This window comes from Tasmannia lanceolata, unplaced genomic scaffold (assembly GCF_043159265.1).
Source record: "Tasmannia lanceolata isolate RefF3 unplaced genomic scaffold, GAP_Taslan_0.1 ptg000015l, whole genome shotgun sequence".
Lineage (NCBI taxonomy): Eukaryota > Viridiplantae > Streptophyta > Magnoliopsida > Canellales > Winteraceae > Tasmannia > Tasmannia lanceolata.
Window position 1 is genome coordinate 28,532,729 of NW_027518692.1, and position 23,876 is coordinate 28,556,604.

Sequence of the window (23,876 nt, forward strand, 5' to 3'; positions counted from 1 at the left end):
CCTTTGTTGCTGATTTCCTCAAGAATTCCTTACACTCTTCTTCCTCATGACTCCCACACATTCTCTTTCTCTCTTTTAGGGTTAAAATTTTGAAATCTATGGCTTAAGTGTGTTTTTATAGACTCTTGCTAAAAGTCCTTAAGTAGCAGGCTTTTAGAAGCCCTAATTTACTCCGGAAACTAACTAATTATCCCTATTTTAATTTTTTATTAATTAAATAAAGACTTTAATTGTTTCGGGACCAAGATACCCCTCTCTAAAAAAACATTTAAAGTTTTGGGATATTTCAGCAGGCATCTTTGCTGAACAAAGTAAAGCATCCATGTTATTTATGTGCTTGTTATTTTCTTGTTTCTTTTGCACATGATCGAATCAGGTTGGGTTAGGCTCATTAGGTTTTTTTTTTCCACCTGTTATTATCCATTGATGGGCCAAACGAAGAAAAAATGATTGTTGAGGCATCAAGCATCACAAGGGGTTTGATTTCAACTTGAGAAAGTATTCAATGTTAGCAACTTAGCATACACTTTTGCACTCATTTCTAAAGGAGACTCGGCGCCACTTTTACCTCATTTACATTATTAAACCTGTTGATCCGAACAGCAACCTGATCTGATTATTCCAAATCAAGAAAAGCTAAACCATTGATTTCTATTTTCTACAAGATCAACCGTCTTCATTTCACCTACATGCCTCTCTATTCTCCCAATCTCCCTAGTAAGATTCACCCAAAAACCGGTCTTTTACCATGTTGATCGTAAAATTGACTTTGCGCTTTTCTATTTTTGAGATCTATCCGTAAGTTCATTGCCCTTGAGAACACCTTGCCGGGTGATCTAGGCCGTTGATCAATCAAATCGCACATAGGGCTACTCAAAGAAAAAAGTTAAGCCGTTGATTCTAGTAGTCCTAGATCTGGACCTCAAGATGTTTTTAGTCTCGATGTCCGTTAGAAACACTAACCAAAAATTACCAATGATCCGGAAAGTATCTCACTTGGAGCAGGCCCTCTGGTGTAAAAAAGTATCCATAGACAAGGTTTTAAATATCGGTTTCAGTACCTATTTCGGACCCCACCAAAATCCAAATTTTCGGCGAAATCCGGAATTTCGGTCCGAAATTTGGCATTAAGCTTAGAAATTTGGGACTGAAATTTCGAAACGGACAGAAATTTTGTAACATTTATTTTTATTTTTATTTAAATGCCATTTTCTAAAATTTTAGAACAGAAATTTCGCGAAATATCAAATTTCGGGAAATTTCGGATTTTGGTCGAAATTTAAAACCATGGCTCTATATATTAGATTGGGCTGGCCCAAGAAACAAAAGGGGGCGAATATATCATTTCACTCGTTCTAAAATATATAAGCCGCTTTGTCCCATTCGATAACTACATGATCTCAGAAACAAGTACAACACATAATAAGTCCAACACAAGTAGATGACCTAAAACTGTCTCCCCCTATTTTTGATACCAGCACCCAAAAAGAAAACGAAATTCGTTTTCAGCTGTCACCCAAAGTCCATCGCTCACGCCAACCTTCATCATCTACTCATTTTTCTATCATCACAATCTGCAATTTTAACGAACATGATTTTTTCGCTCTCCTTAGGATAATACACCTCACTGTCAACGTGAATTGTGGGCAGACTTTAACGCTTTTTTACGCCAAATCTCGTTACAAGGGGGTCGCATTATCCTACAGGGGGCAAAAACAATCATCGCCCATTTTCTATCATCACAATCTGCAATCTTAATTACAGAACACCCGATCACTTTCTTTCACACTCCTCTGACTTTCTCCTTCCCTCCTCCTCTCTAACCAATCTCTCATGGCATTTTCTCTCTCCTAGGGTTTCTTTCTCTCTCTGAATTCTCATGGCATTTTCTCTCTGCTAGGGTTTTTTTCCCTTCCATGGCCGACCCGACCGCTTTATCCGATTCCAATTATAACAGCAGTATATGCTTCGTTTCCATCAGAGTGACCTTCTCCCCTGAATTCTCCTTGGGTTATTCTCTCTCCTAGGGTTATTCTCTCTCTTAGGGTTTCTTTCTTGTTTCCCTTCCATGGCCGACCCAACAGCCTTTTCCGATTCCAATGATAACAGTAGTAGCATCTGTTGTGTTTCCAACAGTGTGACCTGCTCCCCTGAATTATCTTCCTCGGATATCGCCGCCCTTCATTGCCTCTCCGAAAACCTCGAATCCCTCTTCTTATCCCCCAATTTTTCTTTATACAGTGATACTTGCATAGTTGTTAATGGGGGATCTCGTGAAATCTTCGTCCACCGCTGTATACTGTCAGCCAGAAGCCCCTTTTTCAGGAACTTATTTTCCACAGAAAAGGGGAAAGGAGGGAGGTTGGAATTGAAGGAATTTTTGAAAGATTTCGATGTGGGTTTCGATCCGTTGGTCTCGGTTCTGTCGTATTTGTACACTGGGAAGGTGAAATCGCTGCCTGAAGGGGTTTGTGTTTGCGTCGATGATAGTTGTTCGCATATGACGTGCCGTCCGGCTGTGGATTTCATGGTGGAGGTTCTCTATGCTTCTTTCACCTTTCAGATTGCTGAATTGGTTACCCTTTATCAGGTTGGTTCCCTTGTTTCTTTTTTTTCTTTTTTTATTCTACTGTGTTGAATTGAATTGAGTTTGAATTGTTTGAGCAATGTGATTCTTTGGATTTTAGTTCGGAACGTTATGACTTAAAAGTTGTTGCCTGTTGTAATATTGTTGTCCAATTTTAGAATATTCGCTTACTTTGATGTGATATTAGACATCTGAGAGGGATTGGATTGGTTTTGAGGAATTATAGAAGTAGAAGTTTTTTTAGTTTACATAATTGGGCGACACAAGTATACCCATTAAGTTTAACACTTGTAAAATTCTCTCTCTTTAAGAGGAATGCATAAAATGAAATTCAGAGGATGTACTACACAGTATCAAGTCTGAGCGTTACACATTGACTGAGCCTAAAAAGAGTATATTACAGTTCAGTAATTTAATGAAGAAAAATACTCTTTTTTTATTTTTTTTGGATCTCAGGAAGTATTAAGTTAAAATTTAGCCATCTCATAACATACCCAACTCATGCAGGAGTAATTTGGTTCCGAAATTGTTTTATTTGGCTTCACCAAATGCTTACATTCATGGTTGAAGCCTAATGGCACTTCGCATTGTGGCTAAATTATGATATTGTACTCTGGATTTTGCTCTTTCAAAAGGTTAAAATGTGCCATAAAGAAACACGGTAAACTATTGCACCCAAATGTTTTTATACAGAAGATACATCATAGTTTTCTTGTTTATTTTTTCGAATAATAATAACAAGTTATATTAGAACATGGGCAAAGCCTGGGGGACCAAGGTAGTTGAATACAAGAAAAAATATCCTCGGTCACGGCTTGAGCGGATCAGAGCCCCATTCATTCCGTTCTTAAGAGTTCTCTTTGTTGTTTTAACTTTTAACAGATAGTCTCCGCAGGGTATTTGAAGAATCTCCACACCATAAAGTTATTGTTGTTTTTTTTCTTTTCTTGCTTGTAATTTATCATTTTTCCTGTCTGTAGTCTGCACTTAACGGCTTCTATGCCCAATGGGTTGTTGAGATTCATCTTACCTTTGATAAGTTAATAGCTAGTTAATATTTGTGGAAATTTGAACTATTTTAGTCTAAACTCCATCCTGGTCTTGCAGGCCACACCAATATTTCTGCCTTTTTCATTTGGCCCAAATATTTTTAGTCTAGTGATATCAACCTGAGTAGGGTGACAAAAGTAATTCTATTCTGAAAATCTGGTGAATATGGCTCCCCTAGTAAGCAAAGGAAAATTCATAGTTTACAAGAACTGTGTATAAGCAAGGGCGGTGAGAAATAACCTTTAAAAGTGTGTGAGACAAGCAGATTGAAGAAGTTAAATTATCCATTTTTCTGTACTTTCTTTATGAAGCATGGAAACCGTTATTAATAAAATTAGTACCATTATCTGTACTTTCTTGAAGCATAGAAATGAAGTACCATGTTTTCTGTACTTTCTTGAAGCATAGAAACCGTTATTAACATTCCAGAAGCTAACAAGTGCCAATTAGAAAAGTGATTAATAAAATGAGTACCATTATCAAAACAATGGAGTGCAGATATCATTTCCCTATACATATTATACATCTAAGGACTAAAGCTATTTATATGACACTGTCTCATCAACCAATGCTCCATTGTTGTCCATCAGATTCGCCTCCAAAAGTTTCTTTCGTTTTAACATCGAGAACATGAGGAGAAGCATTATGCTGTCAACTTGTTCTGCTGTTCTGTATTTCTCTCCGAAGAGAAAACTGAAATCCTCTGTTCAAACAGAAAGATGTTCATACTTATTCTTGCTGCCCCACAAAAATTTAAATCCTTATTCTGAATAATCTAGACCCTCCATGAGAACCTCTAGTGCCCTCTCAAAATGCCCAAACTGGGAAGACAGCTGCAAAGAAGCATCTTAGAGCTCAGCTTTGGTATTCCCTGCATTCAGCTCTGCTGAGTGTTTGGTTTCATGACGAATCTCAGTATCCATGTACCACCTTTTGATATTATTTCAGTCACGATTCAAAGTTGGTGTGACAAATTTCTTGACCCGTGTCGTAGAACTCTCAAATCTGAGACAATGAGAAGTGCCAAAAGTGCCAAATATGGTTTAAAAAAAAAACCTGTTCCTGTGGCTAGTCACTTTCCTTAACCATTTCCTTATCTCCCTATCCTTTTGGATTACTTTCATTGATTGAAGGCATTGGATTCTCCAATGGCTACCTTTTAAGCTATAGCCCCAATACATGGTGACCCGCTAACTCAGCAGTCCTCATCCCGTTCACTCAAAGATGTTAAGGTCGATATTGTTGGTGATCAAGTCGTGACGAATAATCCAGAGGTTGAAAGTAGATTCCAATGGCGTTATTTGGGCTCTTCTAATGAGATAACTATACTGCTATAGAGTAATGGTTATTTGTTTTATTGCAGCGACACCTCCTTGACATTCTTTACAAGGTGGCAGTAGATGACATTCGGGTGGTCTTATGTGTTGCAAATATGTGTGATAAAGCTTGTGGAAGACTGCTGACTAACTGCATTGAAATTGTGGTCAAATCCGATATTGATATTGTAACTCTCGAGAAGGAGTTGCCCCAAGAGGCCGTCAAGAAAATTATTGATTCACGTAAAAGTTTGGGCTTAGGTGGAGTGGAAGGCACTGGTTTTCCTGATAAACATGTAAAGAGAATACATAGGGCCCTTGATTCTGATGATGTTGAATTAGTAAGGTTGTTGCTGAAAGAGAGACACACTACTTTAGATGATGCATATGCACTACACTATGCGGTAGCATTTTGTGACTCAAAAATCACAACAGAGCTTCTGGATTTTGGCCTTGCAGATGTCAATCATAAGAATCCCAGGGGGTACACTGTCCTTCACCTCGCTGCAATGCGGAAAGAGCCTAAAATAATTGTCTCTCTTCTAACAAAGGGAGCTCGATCATCTGATCTTACATTGGATGGAAGGAAGCCAATTCAAATCTGCAAGAGGCTTACCAAGGCTGTAGATTATTATAGGTTCACCGAAGAGGGAAAGGATTCTCCAAACGATCGGTTATGCATAGAGATATTGGAGCAAGCAGAAAGAAGAGATCCACTTTTAGGAGAAGCTTCTCTTTCTCTTGCAATGGCTGGTGATGACTTGCGTTCGAAATTGCTATACCTTGAAAGTAGAGGTGAGTTATCCCCTTTTACTCCTGAATTTTTTTGTCTGGATATAAAAATTATGAAGCCCATTTCACGTATTATTCAGAATGAGTGTATGATCATTGACTTATGTGAATAAGACCCCTTCAGTCATTTAAATATCTTCAGTTTCCAGGACATGTTTGGTTCTTGTATTTTAGATATATTTCTTTGCAATTGATTAACGATAAAAGGCTCCATATTCTAACATTTGGCTTCAATTCAGGCTCAATTTTTCATTTTATTTAGGATATATTTATTCTCTAAACATTACTGTATATGCAGTGAATTCATCATAATTATGCGTATCAGAGTGTCTGGATGTCTCCATTTTGTGTTCCTTAGCTGAAGAGAGCAGAACTTGCTATACACAACAATTACTGTATAAAACTGGTCAACAGCATACTATTCAGTGTCACGGTTTTATTGTCATTTATTAGAAAGCGTCAGAAATTGGAACGAATGTTACTATTTATATTAACCAAACTATACCGGTTACAATTTTCAAGTACTAGAATATATCAGTCCCTGTTCGGGTAAATTTTGGTTCTTCCAGCAGAAAGCATTTCTGCTTTTCTAAGTTGAACACCTTAGTCCTGCCAGACCCAACTCGTTTCAATCCTGTCATTTTGTGGCAGATTTTTTTAATATGACGGGTGAGAGTTTTTCATGTTGGTCTGATTTTTTTCATTAATCAATAGAGGGGAGACTTGAGGTTGAAATAGTTTGGCCAATGCGATTTCTTTGCCCCATGGTCATAATGTCGGACCATGGAGGCTTGTGAGGTACATTGATGAGATCTCTGACATTGTTAGAGGGTGAGACCCCATTTTCACCCATATTTCGAGGATCGCTAATGACTTAGCCGACAGATTGGATAAGCTGGAGGTAGATAGATTTGTATGTATTCTGGTTGCTAGGAGAGTCTGACAGATTCCGGCTCCTTAGGTGATCATTTTGTTGGACGAAATGCCTTGAAAAGACCCTCATGGGGGATTTTCCTCATAATCGTCACCTGTTGATCATCAACCACTGTTGTATGTGCAGGCTATTGAGGAGACTATGGATCATCTCTTCATACACTGATCATTTGTGAGAGAGATTTGGTGGTTTTTCTTGGAGTTTTTTTAGCCTTTTAGGCCAAATGGGAGTTTACAAAGCACATCAATGCATTGTTTGAGGCATGGGGTTCCGTTGTATGGGCATCAAGGGGTAAGATCCTTTAGAATCCGGCCTTTGTTGCTACCTTATGGATGGTACGGATGGACAGTAGAAGGGTTTTGAAAGCAGTCCTTAGCTTGTGCATGCGATTCACCAAGCTATTTTCTCCTCTATGTTGGAGTGGGGTGTGGGTGAGAGTGAGTTTAGCAGATTTTCAGAGATCGGTCTTTAGGCTGCGTGGGATGTGGTTAGGGTCAGCCACTCATTAGGGGATCGCCCTACCCCTCAATGGTTTCTGACGCCTCCTGGCTCCGTAAGGTTAACTTTAATTGATCTAGCTTAGGTAACTCGAGGCGGGGCGGGATCAGTGGATATTTAGAAGCCACGATAGCAATGCTTGAGGGGTGTTTTGAGGCCATTGGAGTGAGAGACTCCAATGAGTCTGAAGATGGGAATCTTTGTGATGCAGATAATAGGCTAATAAGTGGCATATTTGCCCATTAAGATTTATATTTCCATGTTATTTAGTTTAGGAATTTATTTTTATGTTATTTTAGTTTCTAGGAATTTTATTTCAATATTTACTTTTTAGGGATTCTTAAATTAGGCAGTTTCCTTATTTTAAGGACTCCTAATTGCCTATATATAGGCCTTATGTAGTAGAGATTATAAACTTTGATTGATATTGAATAAAGATTATTTTCCCTCTAATTCTGGTTTTCTTCTTCCCTCTTCTGATTTCTTCTATTCTCTCCCTAAATTCGTCTATTCTTCTCTTCTTCTTCTACTTCTCCCTAAATTCGTCTCTTCTTCAGGTTATTTTCGTCTCTTCTTCCCCTATTCTTCTAATTCTATCCCCTTTCGTCTATTTCTCTACCCTTTCATCAAATTTCCCTTCACGGTCCTACATCAATTTGGTATCAAAGCAAAAGATCCAAGAGTTCTAGCGTTTTTTCCAAGTCTTCTCAATCCAAAGATTCTCGTGTTTCGCCGAAAATCTGCAAAGAAAATCTGCGAAGAAGGTGTTTTTCGTGCAACTGAGTTGACTCACCCAGTCAACTTGGTTGTCTTCAACCTCTTGAAACCCTAACCTTCATCTCTTTAACCCAATACCCAACCTAACCCTTACTTCATCTCCCAGCCACCACCCTTGTTGTTCAAACCCATAATCCAAACCCATCTCAACCTAACACCCTTCACAAACCTGATTTTCAGCCACTTGAACAATCCCCAACAATCAGTCCCTACAAAACCCCATCTTCGTAAACAAAACCAGTTTAAACCCCTGTTGTTCCACATAGAAAACTACTATAGAAATACCCTTCAATTTGCATCAAGACCATCAGCCCCAATTCCTATTGGATTGCTACCTTTCCGAGTTAATCGTATCCTCTGCCAAAGCCCATGCCCCACTGCTGCTATTTTCCGTCGGAGTTAATTCTCGGGTTTCCTTTCCGGAAGATATTTATTTCTTAAAGTGGGTTGCCTTAGCCCCTAAGTTTCTTCATATGCTGATTCGTGTCAGTAAAATAGAAGGGTGAATAAGGTATGTTACTTGTTACGTGGTTGTGAAGGAGGAAAGGCAAGGTTTTCCATCCTTATCTCCTTACTTTTTGGTAGCAAGTTATAGGTAATGGTTACCTAAGGTAGCAGGTTACCAAAAGATAGCAAGTTATCTAATAAAATAACAAGCAAAGGTTATAAAAGGAATAAGAACCTGCCTTTTGTGCTGTCGTGTGAATACACAGATAAGGCAACAAAGAATGTTTGGTGACTTGTAGAGCAAGGCAAGTTAATAGCTGAAGTATAAGGGGTAAGTCATAGCTATAGTACACACCCCTTTTATTAGATGGTCACGTGACAATTTTCCCCTCCTTGTCCTCCTTTGGATACCCCTCTTGTTTTTTCTTTTTAAAAGTTATTCAACCCCCACTTTCCTCCCATGGGCACCCTCCAACTTATTCTCTTCACTATTTAAGACCCCCCTTTTCCCTTTGACACCCCACCCATATATTAATTTTGTGACAGATTATATTACGTGAATAAAGTTTGGTGCCGTAAAGGCAAGAAAAAAAAACAAAACAAAAAAAAAAATCAGAAAAGCGGACAGCAGTTTTCAGCACAGTTTCAGGAGCCATCTCAGCCGTTGATCGCGCCCCTTCTTCTGATCATCAGCTTTCACTCATCCGATTTCAGATCCGCGACATACAGTGTGTTTCCTTCGACATGTCATACAAATCAGACGGTTGATTTCAGTTTTCGTCATCGATCTCTATGACTCCACCATTTATTCCATTTTTTTATGGGTACGACGAAAGCTACTGGAATGGCTGCACTCACTTCCGCTATTATGAAGATGCATGTTTACGTTGGATTGATGCTCTAGACGCATATCTTGAGTATAATGGCCATGATCACCGCCAGACTATCTACTGGGCTAAAGAAACTGTGCGACGACAAGCCCGATGCTCATGGAGCCACATTGAAACGAACCGTCGTAGAAGACGTGAGCAGCCAATCTGTCGTTGGGAGGATGTTCGTGATGCGTTTATGAATATTTATGCGCTCGACTATTTGAATCAACAAAGATTGAATCGTGAGCGAGAATATAGAGTGTTGTGTAGTGTTGAAAGTAAAGTCGAAGCCCTCCTTGAACGACTAAAAGAAGACCGTCATTATATATGCAAAGCTAAAATTATAGCTGAAAATTCAGTGCGTCGTATACGTGAGCAGAGACAGCTTCACACTTCTAAGGCAGATATTGTGGCAGATTCATGTGAGGTTTTTCCCTTGACAGAGTTGATCGAGCATCGTCCTGAGTCAGAGCCGAGTGACATGACTGTTGAGCCATTACCTGAGACAGATGATCGCGAGCATATTACAGAGGATTGTCCTATATTTGCGCCAATTGATCAGATTGCCGAGACTTGTGCCGACACAGATGAACTTGTTTCGCAGATTGATCATGAGGTCCATTAGCCTGACATTACTGTCCAAGCTTTAGTCCTAGACTCTGATTTTATCATTGATTCTACTGAGCCTGATGAGATACCAGCGGATGACCTCCATGTAAATTCTCCTGTGCCTACTGAGCTACCAGTTGATGTTGATTATGTGGAGGATGTTTCCCGATTGGTACCACCCATAGCTGTTTTGCCGATCACGCCGATCCAGGACGAGTACATTGCCATCTTCCCAGCTTCCCTGATTCTCACGAAAGGCTTGTATTTTGATGATTTTGTATGGATGCTTTCTTCCATATTCTGCCGCCAGCCTTTCAAATCACTTTCATTGTTGTCTCGAGCATTAGCCATCAGGATTGCTTCAGACGGATTGCGCCTCCTTCTACTTCATTTGATTATTTTCATATTTAACCCAGGCGGACTAGAACTCGAGGGCGAGTTCTTTTCAACCGGGGGAGAATGATGCAGATAATAGGCTAATAAGTGGCATATTTGCCCATTAGGATTTATATTTCCATGTTATTTAGTTTAGGAATTTATTTTTATGTTATTTTAGTTTCTAGGAATTTTATTTCAATATTTACTTTTTAGGGATTCTTAAATTAGGCAGTTTCCTTATTTTAAGGACTCCTAATTGCCTATATATAGGCCTTATATAGTAGAGATTATAAACTTTGCTTGATATTGAATAAAGATTATTCTCCCTCTAATTCTGGTTTTCTTCTTCCCTCTTCTGATTTCTTCTATTCTCTCCCTAAATTCGTCTATTCTTCTCTTCTTCTTCTACTTCTCCCTAAATTCGTCTCTTCTTCAGGTTATTTTCGTCTCTTCTTCCCTTATTCTTCTAATTCTATCCCCTTTCGTCTATTTCTCTACCCTTTCATCAAATTTCCCTTCACGGTCCTACATCACTTTGTCATTGAGTGTGATGTCCTAGGTTCCTTGATTGGTCAGGGTGAGTCATTTAATGTCATCCAGTATGTTAAATATCGAATTGGATAGCCTCGGAGATTCAAAGATGCAATGGAAGAGGATCTTGGCCTTATTGAGGTGCGGGCAGTTTGTTTACAGCATGCCCATCAATCGACCCATGGAGATGCAGATTCCTTAGCAGGGACTGAGTGACCATAAAGCCTCTGTCTATTAGTGATCACTTTCTTTTTTAGGACAATGTTTGAGCGTTATATTTTCCCCTTTTCTTTGTTTGACCAGCTCAATCGAGGTTGTTTCTTCGCTTGGTTCTAATAAAGAACTTGATTACCATTCAGGGAAAAAAACACTTGCCCACATGTTCTTGTGATGGCAACAAGTTTATGGACTAACCCTCTTCAGCTCCTGAGATTTGTCCTTCCTTGACTTAGGCAACATACCTCCCTTGTTGCTAGCATGCTCCATTGTGGTGACCTCTAGAGTTGTTGTCACTGTACTTCTGATTCTTATGTATATTACCCTCCTTTGCTTATGAACGTGGTAGACCTGCTCTAATACCAGCTATCATGGGATTCCTAACCCTCAAGTCTTGCACCCATGCGACACTCCTGCAACACCCCAACTTTACTGTGAGCCGTCCTAACCTAAGTGACCTAGCCTTGTGCATAAGGCAATGACACTATCACAAGGAAGCACTCAATTTGGTGGAAAGGATGCCTTGTATTGCTCAAAGAACTCTTTCAACACTTGTAGCGACAAGATTCAAAGGTGATTTTGAAATGAGGCTCCCTCGCATAACACTGGTCTGCATTGTGCCGACTCGCAGTCATCCAACAATCCAGGATCATCCTAAAAACTTCTCGACTGGATAGAACACTCTACAGTTCTCTCTACAAAGGATCTATAAGAATAGTAACTCCTACATGTGTCTACATAGTTTCAGACTCTCCAAGAGTCTTCTACATAATTCTAGGGTTTGTATTCGTTCTTTACTCCTTTAGACTGGTTTGAGTATCCTTTGGGCCTTTAAAAAGTGAATCAATTGAAACCAATTGTCACCTCATTACATGGAGATTGATGGCAAAATCACTACTACCACAGCTTCGAGCCATTTTTTCTTTTCTTCTAAATTTCCAGTCTCTCCTTGTCCATCTGGATGGATCTTCCTGGAGCAAACCCGAGGGGATTCACTTTCATGTCCCCTTTTCGTATCTTTTTTTTACTTCACTTTTGTTCTCTTCATCCCCTCAGAAAGATGTCCATCTCCTGGCACAAGTTAGAGTAGTATGAAATTCTTTCACCGCCAAGCAGTATTTCTGATGAATCTATTTTCTACTGCAGAGTTCAGACTCTCCATATGCGTGTGCCATTTTGACTAATGTATGGTGATATTTCCTGCAGTTAGTCTGGCAAAGCTATTATTTCCTACAGAAGCCAAAGTTGCCATGGAGATTGCACAAGTAGATGGCACTTCGGAGTTACCATTGCCTGCCAGTTCCGTGCTTACCTCTGTAAGACAGGGTACCACAGTGGACTTAAATGATGCACCTTTCAAAATGAAGGACGAGAATCTGTCTAGGTTCAGAGCCCTCTCCAAAACCGGTACATATTTCTTGATGTTGTTTCTTCTTTGATACCACATGGTGAAAAAATGACAACTTTCTGGTAGTACTTTTTTTTTGTTTTTTTTTTGAAAAGGAACTTTCTGGTGGTACTTAAAATGACTGGATGTGCTTCCCCATTAGATACTATAATTTCAGTGTTGTTTGAACAAAAAATACTTATGTTCCATCCTCAATTGATGAAGTGGGTTTTGGTTTTTACTTGTCCTGAAAAGTGCCTCTCTTCATAAAATTGCTAAAAATGTAAGTGAATAACTATATTGCCAAGTTTGAAGGCGCTTAAGACCTTACGAACATTGAAGTGTTTGGATTAAAATAGGAATTAGGGAAGGCACAAATGAAATTGTTGAAAAAAAGGCTCTTTTTTTTTTTACACTGGTTCTAAAATGAGCTACACACTACCTCTCTTCGTGTAGTCAAGCCAACAAGTGTTAGTTTATTATCTAGTTCTCATTTGTGGTCAAAGAGACTTCAAAAGTTATGCTTATCAATTCCAAGACACTGCTAACCGTTTGTGGATTACCTTTTTTTTCGCAGTGGAGCTTGGGAAACGTTTCTTTCCTCGCTGCTCAGATGTGCTCAACAAGATCATGGATAATGATGATCTAGCCAACCTTGCCCTTGAGGAAACAGAAGAGCAACTATTGAAAAAGAGGAGATTCATTGAAATCCAAGATGTTCTAGAAAAAGCATTTACTGAGGACAAGGAGGAATTTGAGAGATCCACCTTATCATCATCATCGTCATCTGCATCAGTAGAAGTTGTGAGATCTAAGCTCACCAAGAAATGAAAAAAAAGATAGAGATTGATACTCTGTATGTTGTATGCATATTTTTCATTTGAGTTTGGTTTGTAACATAATTTGGCTCTACCACATGTTTACAAGTGCTTTGTTTTCCTGATTAGATGTAGCATGGTTTCTTTGTACATAGGGAGAATTTGAGCAATGTAAGTCATTTAATTTTGTATAGGGAGACAATAAGCTCATTTTTTTAATAGATGTGCTTAGAGCATCAGATTCGACCAAAAGCTCATAGTGACATAGGTTGTTATAATCAGCCTCTGCCCTTACTTGACGACTGTTGTTTGCTTCTTACTTTCTTATGGACCTAATTGACTCCAAAAAAATGTGTAATATTTACAGTTCAATAATAGATTCCGCCCAATCAACATCAGAGTACCCATACATCCAAGTGAGCATCCGGCTAAAACTGAGAAAACAGTCCTGCAAGTTCATCTCCTTCAGCATGTTGTTGATCACCCTGATAACACTAATGAATCCCCTTCTATCTGTACCTTTTACAGGTTGAGAGCAAATTGAAGTGCTGCCTAAGCCGCAGTTGAAGGATAAATGATTAAATGACACCAACTCTTAACAGCTTAAGCTTTTGGAGTAATTGGTTGTTTCACATGGTATCAGAGTTATTGCCTCACAGCAGGCCTAGGGTTCAAAAACCAACAACCCAAAAAGGAAAAAAGAGAGGCTCACAGGTGAAGGGTAGTATTGAAGTATAAATGATTAAATAACAGCTTCAGCTTTTGGAGCAATTGGCTGTTTCGCAACGTGGCTGTTTTGTCGTTTGACATATTTGGCTATAAGCAGCGATCATGGTGTCCATGAAAGGCTCCAAAGTTGAGATCGACCAAACCCATGAGATGTTTTGGTTATCCAGGTCCGATAGGCACCGGAGCATAGACTCAGAAGAGGTAGGTGGGACACTGGTCGAATAGGGATTTCTGAATTGATTAAGAACAAACACTAAGGGGCTGTTTGGATACGTGGGTTTTAGAATCCGGAATTTCTTCAAAATTATAGCTAAGAGACAATAGAAGAAGCGGACTAGCCGTCGTTTTTTACTTCTCACCCTTCTTTCCAATAGCAAAAGAGTAGCAATTCCTCCCATATTTTCAGGTTTTAGAAATCTCAGGATGCAGGAGAGATTTTTAAAACCTGAATTTCTTCACTTAAAATCCAAGAAATGCTGTCAAGCATACATCTGCTTTGATCATGAACACTCTTTTACACTGTTTTCAAACTAAAAACCTAGATTCTAAAATCCACGTATGCCGTTTGGATACGTGGATTTTAGAATCTTGAATTTCCTCAAATTCCTGGATGGAAGACGAGAGGAGAGGAGGAGACCGTCCTTCGTTTTCTGATTTCTCGCCCTTCTTTCCGTCAGCAAGAGAGTAGGAGATCATCCCATGTTTCCAAGTTTTAGAAATCTCAAGATGGGGAGAGAGATTTCTAAAACTTGGATTTCTTACTTAAAATCCAGCATTCTAGAGACAAGCGAAACGGACTTCCTTCTCTTGTCCCCATCCTGGATTTTGAGGAAATCCAAAATTGGCGTATCCAAACGACCCCAAAGGCACTCTTTTCGGCAGGACATTACAGCTGCATTATTTACACTTTCTCAGGGGTGCTGCTTCTGCGCTTTTCCAAATGTGGTGATGAAAAAATGGAAAAATACGGACAATGGTGTTCCTCGACCCTAGCTCGGTCTGCCCATTTCTCCAAATCTCCATTGAAATTCGACTAAAAGCAGAAATGGAGAAGCGTTGGAGAAGACAGCCTAAGTAGCTACACAACAACCCATCAGAGAATTTCACCCACTCTGAAAAGCTGAAATGGAGCTGCTCTGAAGAATGCATTTTAAGTAGCTACACAACAGCCATTAGAGACGTGCTTTTTAAAGAGGAGTTTCATTCACAAAACAAGGGAGTGCATCAGTTCTTTTCTTTTCTTTTTGAAAGGTAACGAAAATTTTATTAAAGCTGTAAGACCCAGTACAACAATGGGGGATGAGTTGTCCCCCCATCAATCCTGCTACAGCAGTTACCTGGGAGTGTATCATTTCTTGATTCAATTGAAACTGAAATTATCTACTTGCTTATTAGCAAGCTCACTGTATACATTATATAAACCAACCAGAGACTCTGTAAATCATCCAGAGCAAAAATCACTACATTTACAGGCAAATTGCACAGTCCATCTGCATCAACATTCAACAAATGCCAGAGAGCAAAGCACGAAAATCGTGCTTCTATACAAGTTTTTGTAAGTCAAATTTTCTTCTGAAATGGAAGGACGCAGCAGTATTTCCCACTTGTCACTGTTCTCTCCCAGTAATGAACTGTTCATTCATCATTCTTACGCCCCTTTACAAATCTATAACTAGGCTGCCTTGATTTTAGTACAGAACAAGCCCTCATAATGGCACAGACCAAGTAGATTGACAGTAAACAGACACTGATTCCAGGTAGAAATGCAATGCCATGTGAAACCTATTTTTAGTCTAACACCACAAATTTAACCAACAAGATAAATCTTGCAAGGGGATATGGAAGATAGTGAAAGTGCAAGATCTCCAATTACATCCCATTGTTCTTTCAAGCAACTGGGATTTTTGAATCTTCAACTTGGTCAATGAGTTCTCATATGGTGGAATGTTATTTGTATGCAACAACACACACAGTTGTTCCTCAATTCTCTCACATGACCGATGCCTATTTCAGGTCATATTGTTTCTGATCAAGGAGGCAGATTAATGTATCTAAAATCCATGAATCAGGAACAATCCCTAAAGTCCATCAATCAGAAGCAGTCACTTGACCATCCTCTCACTAAGTGGTATATTTGTCTAACAACAAGATGATTCATCCACATCAAGCTAAATCATTAGATGATGAAGCATGATTCATTCTCTTCCAAAGTTTCCAATGCTCATGCCAAGAGAAAGATATCTATGTTGAAAATGTTTTTAATGTTGGAATATGATTTTTATCTATATATAATAGGAAAATTATACACATGTGCAAATATAATATTTGACGATGACTTATCATACGATGAAGATCATCAATTATCAAGATTCTTTCATTTGAGAATCTCCAATCGACTGATGGCTACACAGTCCAATGTTTTCCACTTTGACATCAAGTCTGAGATGCTTCAATCGCCTCTCAACCCTCTCAGCCTCATTGATAAAACATGTCAACTCATGACATAAGTTGCAATGGATTTAGTTAGTGGACTAGTGATCATTTCTTTTGAGGGTAGATAATTCACTGAAAATCTTTCTTTTCACATCCACCGTGTGCGTGTGTGTAGGGATTTGCTAGGGACAATCGCAGAAGGCATTTCGCGGAACCACTGTTGTATGAGAGGCTCATGAAACAGCCCGCCCGCAAAATGCCTTCTGCAATGGTCCCTAGCAAATCCCCTCACACACATGTATATATTGATATTCTATCATTTAGAACCAATCTCCCTATTATTATGGTTGTAATTATAATTTCATCGTCGCAATGAATATGAATAGGATCACTTAATGTTTTTCCTAAGTTCAGATCTTTTAAGAAGGGCTCAATCCATACAATTTCAAATGTAGTTGCATTATAAGCTATAAACTCAACTTTCATTATAAACTTTACGACACAAGTTTGTTTCTTTCTTAACCAGGATTTTGCTCATCCTAATAGAAATATATAATCATATAAAAAAAAAATTTATCATTAGGGTCTCCGCTGAATCAACATCGAAATACTCTTTAACTACCATATCATTTCTTTGGCAAGTTAACCTGTAGCATTTAGTACCTTTTAAGTATATTAAGATTATTTTAACATCTAGCCAATGAGCAACTACTGGGTTGCCCTGGAATCTACTTACAATACATATAACAAAACTTAAATCTAGTCTTACAGATTACATATATCAAGTCACCAACAGCTTCAGCATAAAGTTTACTTTGCATTTTATTTCTTTCATCGTCAATAAAGAGTATTATTTTCTTAGACAAAATTTCACCTACAACTTTAACATAAAATTTACTTTGCATTTTATTTCATCATCAATAGGCAATATCATTTTCTTTGACAATTTTTTATCTTTACGAATGAGAGTATTCATTGCAATAGATGTGTCCATTTTAAATTTTTTAAGAACTTTTTCTAGATAGGCTTCTTGTAATATTAAGCTTTAAAGTTTTGATTTCTATCCCTTATTATTTTATTCATAAAACAAATGAGGTTTTCTCTCCTGTTCTTCATTTTAAATTGGGACTCCAACCAAGATTTAGTCTTATCTATTGGGGACAAACCATTACCAACAGATAAAATATCATCAACATATAATGACAATATAATAAACTCCTACTAATCTATAGAGTATAGACACAATGGTCATAATTATTAGATTTAAAACCAAAGCTTGTGATAGCATTGTAAAAGGTGAAATATCATTGTCTCGGGAACTGTTTAATATATATAATGATTTATTTAATTTAAAAGGGGATATCTTCTTAACATTCAATTTTATATCCTTCATGTTGTATCATGTATATTCCTTCATTTAGCTCTTCATTGAGGAAAGCTAGGATTGCTGTTTTAACATTCATTTGACAAATCTCTAAGCCAAGACAAGCTACAATTGACATTATTATTCTAATTAATGTAAATTTAATAACAAGTGGGTATGTTTCTTCATAATTAATTCCTTTTTTTTTTTAGTATATCTTTTTGTAGATAGTCTTGCTTTATATATTTTATAGATTCATCTAATCTTAGTTTTCTTTTAAATATTCATTTACAGTGGGTTTTCAATATTTTGAGATATTCACTAATTCCCATACTTGGTTTTTATCTGTAGAATTTACCCCTTCATATACAATTCATGTCTAAGTCAGGTGATTTTGTTGCTCCTATGTAACTAAATGGTTCAAAAGAATCACTTTCATCTAGAAATGAATAGTGATCTCTAGCGTGGATGACATCTTTCTAATTAAATCTTTAGACAATATGTCAAGGGTAAAGATAAAAGAGCTCCATTATCTTTACTAACAGTCTTTTTCTTTTATTATTTTAAATAATTCAACTAATTTGTTTGGGAAACTTTTTTTTTTTTTAATGGTTGCAAAATTTTTATTGAAATGGCAAAGGGCAGCTAGACAGTCAACCCACAAAGTGCAACTTAAGCATAAACAGAGGGTCAGAAGAAATACAAAAAAGAGCCCAAATCAAAGGTGTAAAGAATCAAACCACTCCAGAGCTTGCCTATCTACTCCTCCTCTATCCAACCCATCTGCCAAGCTATTGGCCGATCTCTTAACATGATTGAAAGTTATAGAGGAACCCTCAATTTTTTCAAAGATCTCATCAAATAAACGAGCAAATCTCCACGGAGGGAAATCGAGGATTCCTCTATAACTTTCAAACGAGCCTCTAAGCCACCTTATATTATTTAAGGAGTCTCCCTCCACAATCACTTGATCAAGGCTTTCCTTATCCAAGCGCATAATCCCTTGGTGAACAGCTCTGACCTACGCTTCACTAGCATCAACCAAGTCGGTTGGCCCTGAAAACGCCCACAATACTTCTCTCCTTTGGTCCCTAAGAGCACCTCCTATGCCTCCAGGACCAGGATTCCCAATACTAGATCCATCAAATTCAATTTCCATAACCCAAGAGCAAAGGCTTGCCAAACTTGAACAATTGAGGCCATATGTTCCACATTAAAGCAAATCTCCTTCCAAGATTCTTCAAGGAGATTGGCATCTCTACTTTTAATGATTCCCACTAACCATTTGAACGATGAATCACAAACACATAATCCTTAGTATTTTTATGATGTTTTATTAAAATATAATTAATTAATTACTACTTAATTTATCTCAAATTTGACTAAGTACCCATATGACCAGCAAACTTTTAAATTACTTACAGTTAGATTTTACTCCAATCCAATATTCATATGGGGTAGATTTTATGAGTTTAGTTTGAACTCTATTTCAAATATGTATTGTATATAGGGATTTTTCTCAAAAATTGGGTACTTAAGTTTGAAAGACAAAGCATATGACTCCATATAAGGTTTACTTTGTCTTTCTGCAACACTATATTGCTGTGTTGTATATGGCATTGTGGTTTTATGTCTTATTTCAGGTGGCTTTCCAACAGTAAAACTCAAAATTATAGTGCAGAATGATTGACAAAGAACAGGTGACGACCAGCATTACAACCCAGGACAACTATATTGATCACTGAAAAAAAAATCTAGAAGCACCCATAAAGATAGAGAAAAAATAGATCTTTATGGTCACACATAGATTGGGAAAATAGACAACAATGGCCAGACCTAGTCTTTGGAGCTCCGACATCGAGAAGCCTCTTCAAGGCCGAGAACGAGGAGATAAAACACTTGATCGGGTGCAACGATCAGGAGAAAACAAAATTGAGCTAGAAGTTGAAGAAAAAACAAAGGCAACTGGTTTTCTAGAACAGAGTTGACAATAGTAATGACAAAATGCGATTTTGGATGAATTTTTTTTTTAATTGGATGATTTTGGATGATTTTTAATGGCAAAAATGCCAAGAAATGATTGATTTTCACACTATGGTACCAATGAAAATAGTACTGGAAGATATGGCTGTCGCAAATGTAGAGACTGACTGAGAGTGAAGGTGCAAGATCCCAAATTAGATCTCACTGTTCTCTCAAAGAGGATGAAATTTTTGACTTTCAACTTGATCAATATTTTCTCTAGATGGTGTCACATTTTTTGTATGCAGCATACAGAAATGTTCTTCAATTCTCTCTTCATGAGTTATCATTTAAGTCATGTTGTTAATGATCAAGGGTGCAGATTAATTCCCCTATAATCAACTAATCACACACACTTGATTTAACCATACTCTCACTATGGGAGATATTTGTCTAGCCACCTGATTGGTCATCCACATCATGCTAACTCATCATCTGAAATAACATGACTTATCTTCTCCCAAATTCTCCAATGCACGCTTTTGATTGAAAAAACCATATTAAAAAAATTTAATATTAAAATACAATTTATAAAAATATATAACAAAAATGTATCCAAGGTGTACAATATATGACAAAACATTATTACGTAATAGAGATTACCAATGGTCAAGATTCTCCCATAGCAGATCTCCAATCGAGGGCTGATGGCCATAAGATCCAACACAAAAGACCACCTTCAACATATAACTGAAACAAGACGGCAGCAAGGATAGAAGGAAACAAAGGAAACGGTCTTATAAATATTTCAAGAGCAGCTGTTCTGCCATGATGCTCTCTAGAGTCTTCCATTATCTTCTTCAGCAAACCACACTCAAGCCTACAAACACACCACAGAACCCGAATCAGCATAGGGATGAACAAACCACAACTCTTACCAAAAAAAGATAGTAAAATAAAAGATGAGAGGGGTGGAGAGGGAAAGCATAGGAGCATGGAGAGGAAAAGCATAGGGGCATGAAGAAAAAAGCAACTCAAAACTCAGAAACACCCATGTAAAGGATATATAGATAGTATCATCTTCATCTCCCTTGCATCTTCCGTCCTGTTTAAACACGCTTTAATTCAGTTAATGAATGCCCTTTATACTTCTAAAAACGAACATACAGCAACAAAGTTCCAAAGTCCAATAATAACCACACCTATAGCAAAACAGAGAGGAAAAGTTGCGAAGGCACATATCGAAAAAAACTGAAAGACACAAGAAGACGACTAAGGAGCCCCACGCCCCATTAATACATGATTTAGGTTTTATTCAAATCCCATTTGCTCCACCAAAACATGTACATCATCAGACAAGTTAGCCGGTTTTGCCGCCAAATCCTCCACTTTCACATCAATTTCTACTTGATCACCTTGTCGTCGTCCTCCATTTCCTATGATCAGCTCCTCATTAAGTAATTCTTCCCACATTATATCATTCATAGAACCCAAATCTATTTCGTCAGAACCACAAATCTCTTCAGCCTTCTGATCTCCACTAGAATTGCTCAAGTCATTATCCATTGAAGAAAATAATATTGCAATCTCCCTTTCGATCCCCACTTCATCCTGAGCAAAACTCACAACTTGAGTACCCATCGCAGAGCTTGTTTCGCCTTGACATTCTTGCAAGTTTTCTGAACTTACCATAGAAGGCAATCTCCGTTTCTTTCCGATTCCTTCCAATTCCTTCTGCTTGTGGTTTTGAATCAATTGCTCGACAAAAGTCGGGTTCTTCAGAGCTCTTGCCAGGAATTCCATCACATGTTGTTGCTTTCGTTCCGTGTCTTGCAATCTTTCTTCCATCTTGACGAGTTGAGCTCGCGAGTTTTGCTGTTGTTGTCTGAGCTCCACAATCTCAACCATTAATACATTCCGATCTCTTTTCAGCCCGTCAATTTCGCCTTCTAGTCCAAATTGTCCCAATTCCAGACAAGCCCCCATTCCCTGATGTTGCAAATTCGGAGCGACATTCCTTTTCCTCTTGATGTTCTTCAACAGATGTTTCTGACCTCCCAAAAATCCTTCGCTTGCAAACTCCCATCGATCTGGATCAACCTTTCTAAAACCCTGTAACCATCATTTCCATCGCAGATATGGTTGAGACCCATATCAGAGCTAGGCCAATACATGTTGGGCGATGATATTTTCACCCCCCTGCAGTACGCATTCGCCCCCTTTATAATGTGAACAGTGGGCAACTTTAATGCTTTTTGACGTCAAATCACGTTAAAAGGGGGTCGAATGCGTACTGCAGGGGGGTGAAAATATCATCGCCCTATATGTTCCTACTTCTTCCCAAATATAAAAAAAATGCTTTCCCACCCAGCACAATATGATTCAAAAACCCTCTAGCAAAATACAACAGAAGATAATATTTCAAAAGATATATATATATATATATATATATATATATATATATATATATATATATATATATATATAGAGAGAGAGAGAGAGAGAGAGAGAGAGAGAGAGAGAGAGCTGAGGCAATTAGTCTGTTCTCATTAGAACATCAGAAAAGATTCGGCAAGCCAATTAATATTAGGGCATTTCATGAACAGAGAAACAACCATATACATAGAGCACTCACAAAATTTAGGCAAGCAAACTTCATACTCAACTAAAAAATACATTAACAGACAGCTAAGAACTTTCCAGAAATCATACCATATGTGAACAACTCAGAATTTTTCAGAAAACACAGACATTTGCGAAATCTAAATTAAATACTCATGAAAATTGTGAAAATAAATAACTTAACACTACTGCAAAATAGATAAACAGAAAGCTAAGAACTTTCTAGAAATCATATCATAACTATTTGAACAACTCAAAAAATTTCAGAAAACACAGACATTTGCGAAATCAAAATCAAATACTCATGAAAAAACTTGAAAATAACTTATAAATTCACCAAAGCTACGCTAGAATTTTCAAAAGCATATCATACTATAAGAACCAAGAAATTCAATCTGAAAACACAACAAATTGCAACACCCAATATCCCATGTAAACTCACCAAAGCTACTTTTGTATTTTCAAGAGAACATATGGAAGAAACAAGAAATTCATCTAGAAACATAAGAACTGAACATAAAAGAACAGATTGAGTACTTACATATGTGTTGAGCTGGCGTATAAAGCTGGAGAAATTGTTGTGCTTGAAATACTTGGGCAGAAGAGTGGCAGCAAATTTGTGTGAATCCCATACTACGAAGCTGTTTTTAGTTCTACTCCATGAGACAACTGAATCAGTGGAAGGGTCCTCTACCATGTCAAACGTTTTGGTCAAGAAAGGTGGAGGCCCAGAGTCATGCAACCCCTCAATTGGCTGAGGAAACAAAGCAGATGAACCACTCATTTCCTCTACCTTCACACAAACACTTTCCATGGCCTTAAGAGAGAGAGAGAGAGAGAGAGAGAGAGAGAGAGAGAGAGAGTACAAAAAAACCCAAATGAAGCTGAAATTCTGGGCTTTCTGCAATTGGGTTTTGTTCAAAATTTGATTTTCTAAAAAGGGTTTTGGGCTTTGTGAGATACTTGAAACCAGAGCACAAAAAATCCAGATGAAGCTGAAGAATCTGGGCTTTCTGCAAGTGGGTTTTGTTCAAAATGTGATTTTCTCAAAAGGGTTCGGAGATTTTTGGAGATTTGTGAATAGAATTTGCTGAATTTGGGATTTGCAAGCCAATTTCATATGAGAAAGTGGCTTTTTGGAAGTTGGTTGAATTGGGTTATGGGTGTTGGAAAATGGGTTTGCAGATTATGATGCAGGAAAGTGAATTTCATTGACAATCTGAGTGGAAGGATGGATTTGGTTCAGTTTCTACTTTATTTTGGGGAAATGGGTATCTGGTCTTTTGTTAGATTGCAGTTTAGATTTTGTCTGAAAAAGGCTAAAAGGTTTCACGAGTGGGATTTGAAGCAAGTCTGGTATCAATTCAGTTTGAAAATATCCAGTGAAACGAAAAGAGGGAGAGTATATATAGGAGTGAAGAATAGAAACTTCTGGAAAGGGTATGAGTTTTCCATTTTTGGATATTTTCCTGCAATCTGTTCTCAGAACTTTCCGACAGTTGGCAAACCATGCCTATTTGGTGTCCCGCATTCTGATAGTTTCTGGAAACTTCTA

General features: G+C 37.9%; 2 protein-coding genes across 4 annotated transcripts; one reads left to right on the forward strand and one right to left on the reverse strand.

Annotated features, from left to right (window-relative positions):
* Positions 1 to 1,571: 1,571 nt before the first annotated feature.
* On the forward strand, positions 1,572 to 13,451 carry LOC143846061 (BTB/POZ domain and ankyrin repeat-containing protein NPR1-like). Of its 2 annotated transcripts, XM_077354471.1 has the most exons (4): positions 1,572 to 2,590; positions 5,001 to 5,748; positions 12,214 to 12,414; positions 12,972 to 13,451. In XM_077354471.1, the coding sequence occupies exons 1-4, from the start codon at positions 2,069 to 2,071 to the stop codon at positions 13,223 to 13,225; spliced, it is 1,725 nt and encodes a 574-aa protein (XP_077210586.1). In that variant the 5' UTR covers positions 1,572 to 2,068; the 3' UTR covers positions 13,226 to 13,451. The 2 variants fall into 2 exon arrangements, with proteins under 2 accessions (XP_077210586.1, XP_077210587.1); XM_077354472.1 differs by lacking the exon at positions 12,214 to 12,414.
* A 7,134-nt stretch (positions 13,452 to 20,585) lies between these two features.
* LOC143846319 (heat shock factor protein HSF30-like) lies at positions 20,586 to 23,838 on the reverse strand. Of its 2 annotated transcripts, XR_013234746.1 has the most exons (3): positions 22,863 to 23,838; positions 20,902 to 21,811; positions 20,586 to 20,804 (listed from the first exon to the last, which is right to left on the reverse strand). XR_013234746.1 is itself a non-coding variant. In XM_077354747.1 (2 exons), the coding sequence occupies exons 1-2, from the start codon at positions 23,133 to 23,135 to the stop codon at positions 21,011 to 21,013; spliced, it is 1,074 nt and encodes a 357-aa protein (XP_077210862.1). In that variant the 5' UTR covers positions 23,136 to 23,838; the 3' UTR covers positions 20,586 to 21,010. The 2 variants fall into 2 exon arrangements, 1 of the variants encoding a protein (XP_077210862.1); XM_077354747.1 differs by having other exon boundaries at positions 20,586 to 21,811.
* Positions 23,839 to 23,876: the final 38 nt, after the last annotated feature.

Bases quoted from the DNA above. Each gene is read 5' to 3' on its own strand.
- LOC143846319 (XM_077354747.1), bottom strand. From the start codon at position 23,135: ATGGAAAGTGTTTGTGTGAAGGTAGAGGAAATGAGTGGTTCATCTGCT. The intron at 21,812-22,862 runs GTAAGTACTCAA...TGATGGTTACAG, and splicing joins TACGCCAGCTCAACACATAT to GGTTTTAGAAAGGTTGATCC.
- LOC143846061 (XM_077354471.1), top strand. From the start codon at position 2,069: ATGGCCGACCCAACAGCCTTTTCCGATTCCAATGATAACAGTAGTAGC. The intron at 2,591-5,000 runs GTTGGTTCCCTT...GTTTTATTGCAG, and splicing joins AATTGGTTACCCTTTATCAG to CGACACCTCCTTGACATTCT. The intron at 12,415-12,971 runs GTACATATTTCT...TTTTTTTCGCAG, and splicing joins CAGAGCCCTCTCCAAAACCG to TGGAGCTTGGGAAACGTTTC.